This window comes from Colobus angolensis, unplaced genomic scaffold (assembly GCF_000951035.1).
Source record: "Colobus angolensis palliatus isolate OR3802 unplaced genomic scaffold, Cang.pa_1.0 Scaffold267, whole genome shotgun sequence".
Classification (NCBI taxonomy): Eukaryota; Metazoa; Chordata; class Mammalia; order Primates; family Cercopithecidae; genus Colobus; species Colobus angolensis.
In genome coordinates, this window is record NW_012115899.1 from 1,233,474 (window position 1) to 1,236,997 (window position 3,524).

General features: G+C 47.3%; 1 protein-coding gene across 1 annotated transcript; it reads left to right on the forward strand.

The window, feature by feature from the left end:
- The first annotated feature begins 2,128 nt into the window (after positions 1-2,128).
- On the forward strand, positions 2,129-3,199 carry LOC105515658 (olfactory receptor 3A2). Its single transcript, XM_011947497.1, has one exon. It carries the CDS (start codon positions 2,160-2,162, stop codon positions 3,123-3,125), a length of 966 nt encoding a protein of 321 aa, XP_011802887.1. The 5' UTR covers positions 2,129-2,159; the 3' UTR covers positions 3,126-3,199.
- The last annotated feature ends 325 nt before the right edge of the window (positions 3,200-3,524 follow it).

Below are 3,524 nucleotides of genomic sequence, written 5' to 3' on the forward strand. Positions count from 1 at the left end.
ACCATCCTGGCCAACATGGTGAAACCCCGTCTCTACTAAAAATACAAAAAAATTAGCTAGGCGTGGTGATGCTTGCCTATAGGCCCAGCTACTGAGGAGGCTGAGGCAGGAGAATCTCTTGAACCCAGGAGGCAGAGGTTGCAGTGATTGTGCCACTGCACTCCAGCCTGGCGACAGAGCGAGACTCCGTCTCAAAAAGAAAAGAAACTTCCTGATGCCTGGGTATTATCTCGAGAGATTCTGATTTAATTAGCCTGTGGGTAAATTCTGGAAAACAGGAGTTTTTAGAGCTCCCACATAAATCTAATGTGCAGCCAATGTTGAGACTGGCTGTAAGACACTTGTTCCATGATTGTGAGTACATTTTCCCTTGACGTCCCTAGTCGACGCTTACCAGCGGCTGAGGAACTGCTGATAATGCCAGTTTCTTGCTTTTAAAGTCTCACCTAAACACTGCACAGTCAGCCTGCACGGATGGCTTCTCATTCAGTCCTGCCTCCTCTGCTTTTCATATCTTAGTTGAGACCAGTTAAGACCATGCCACCAACCTGTGCACTCAGTTCCCACTTTTATGAACAAAGGATTTAAAAATCATTTTGGTGACCATACCCCCAGGCAGTCATATCAGTCATACTGCTGCTACAGTGTATTTGATTTCTGCAACCTCCCTCATCATTCACTGCCCCAGCTCAGGCAATCGTCACTGTTCCCTTCCAGCTGCTTCCCGTCCTCTGATTCCGGACTATTCTATGCAAAGGAGTAACATTGCTTTTAAAGAACCTCTGGCCTGGCTTATTCCATGTGCAACAGAGACATTGAGGTTTTTTGATCTGGAGTTGGATATAAAATCTGAAAGACGACTTCAACATGGTTTTCCAAGGACATGCCTTCTTGATTTCAGGACGTATCATTAGACCCCTTGGTCAATCTACCGTGCGTAAGTCAAGGACAAGTGGAAGAACAGTGGCTGTGCAATGCAGAATCTAATTGCACCTGGCAGCAGCCAACCCACAGGCTGTGATCACAACTTTGGTTTTAGAGAGGAGCAACAGAGGATACACACAGAAAAGCATTATTTCACAGTACGTCGTTAGTCAAAGTCCAGTATAGGGGCTTAAGTAACAATAACTGTAACAATGTATTGAACAAGGAATGTTGAATTGATGCTTCACAGTGTGGTCCCTCACCTTGGAGAAATGCACTCGACTGGTCTTTCTGACATCCACAATCACGGATACCTTCTTGCTGATTCTTGCCACAGCTTTGCTTGACCTTTATTATGTCTAGAAGCCTTTAAACCTACGTGTTTCTGTTTCGTTTTGTTTTTTTGAGATGGAGCCTCGCTCTGTCACCCAGGCTGGAGTGCAATGGTGCAATCTCGGCTCACTGCAGCCTCCCCCTCCCGAGTTCAAGCGATTCTCCTGCCCCAGCCTCCTGAGTAGCTGGAATTACAGGCACCCACCACCACACCCAGCTAATTTTTGTAGTAGAGACATGGTTTCACCATGTTGGACAGGCTGGTCTCAAACTCCTGATCTCAGATGATACACCCGCCTTGGCCTCCCAAACTGCTGGGATTACAGGCATGAGCCACTGCCCCCGGCCTAGGTTATGTTTTAAATGCATTCTAGTTTCTCTGGATTTCTATTTTGGAACCTGCTTATTAGTTTGGGACAATCCCTCAGAGAGCAATAGGAAAGTTTCATCTAAATCTAACTGTATTCATAGAGGAAGCCTTGTGTTTTTTAAAACAAAGTTTTTGTTTATATTTAAGGTATAGAACATGATGTTATGAGAATGATTACTGTAGTGAAACAAATTGACGTATTCGTCATCTCACAGTTACCCATTTCCCCCCTGTGGTGAGGACAGCTGTAATCTACTCAGCAACAATCCTGAATGCAATATACTTTATTAACTATGGTTCTCATGTTGTTCCAAGTATTCTGAGCTTTTCAGCTAGCAGAGGATGAGAGGGACAAGGTGGTGGTGGCCCTGGGCATCTCAACCATGAGCAAGGTGAAGGCATTGAGATGATGGAGGAGGTCAACGAGTGAGGGACGGCATGGGGACTCGCCATGGGGCTTTGAACATAAATGGTTTAAAATGTTAATGTGAACTGAGTGAACTGAGTGAACTGATACCTCCCCTGCTGGGACATGTCCTTACAGGAACTCATGGAGCCAGAAGCTGGGACCAACAGGACCGCTGTTGCTGAGTTCATTCTGCTGGGCCTGGTGCAGACAGAAGAGATGCAGTCTGTGGTCTTTGTGCTCCTCCTCTTTGCCTATCTGGTCACAACTGGGGGCAACCTCAGCATCCTGGCAGCTGTCTTGGTGGAGCCCAAACTCCACACCCCCATGTACTTCTTCCTGGGGAACCTGTCAGTGCTGGATGTCGGATGTATCACTGCCACCGTTCCTGCCATGTTGGGTCGTCTCTTGTCCCACAAGTGCACAGTTTCCTATGATGTCTGCCTCTCCCAGCTCTTCTTCTTCCACCTTCTGGCTGGGGTGGACTGCTTCCTGCTGACCGCCATGGCCTATGACCGATTCCTGGCCATCTGCCGGCCCCTCACCTACAGCACCCGCATGAGTCAGACAGTCCAGAGGATGTTGGTGGCTGCGTCCTGGGCTTGTGCCTTCACCAACGCACTGACCCACACTGTGGCCATATCCACACTCAACTTCTGTGGCCCCAACGACATCAATCACTTCTACTGTGACCTCCCCCAGCTTTTCCGGCTCTCCCACTCCAGCACACAATGCAGTGAGCTGCTGCTCTTTGCTGTGGGTTTCATCATGGCAAGTGCACCTTTGGTTCTCATCATCACCTCCTACAGCCACGTGGCCGCTGCAGTTCTTGGAATCCGTTCAGTGGAGGGCCGGAAGAAGGCCTTCTCCACCTGTGGCGCCCACCTCACCGTGCTTTGTCTTTTCTGTGGAACAGGTATCTTCAACTACGTGAGACTGGGTTCAGAGGAGGCTTCGGACAAGGATAAAGGGGTTGGAGTTTTCAACACTGTTATCAACCCTATGCTGAACCCTCTTATCTACAGCCTCAGAAACGCTGATGTTCAGGGTGCTCTGTGGCGAATATTCTTGGGGAGGAGATCACTGACCTGAGAGGTGATGGGGTCCTTCCTTTCCTGCCTTTTCTGGACTGAGAAAAATTTCCCATGAAGACAGTAACCAGGGAAAATTCAGCCAGAACTATTTTTCCTGTCTCCTGATGCTTGAAGATCGGTGTTACGTATCTGTCCTACTAGGAAAACCTACATAATTTATTCATTCAACAAATACTTATTAGATTACCTCTATGTTCTGGACAGTCTTCCAAGGCATTGGTGAACAAAATGGACAAAAGTCTCTGCAGTACTGCAGCTCACATGCTATAAAAGTAGACAAAATAAGTAAACATCATGTATACCGCATGATGATAATTTCTATAGAGATGAACAAAGATGTTAATATGAAGTCAGGTTCTACCAGGCAAGCCCTGTGGGCAAGTTTTACCCTGTTTTT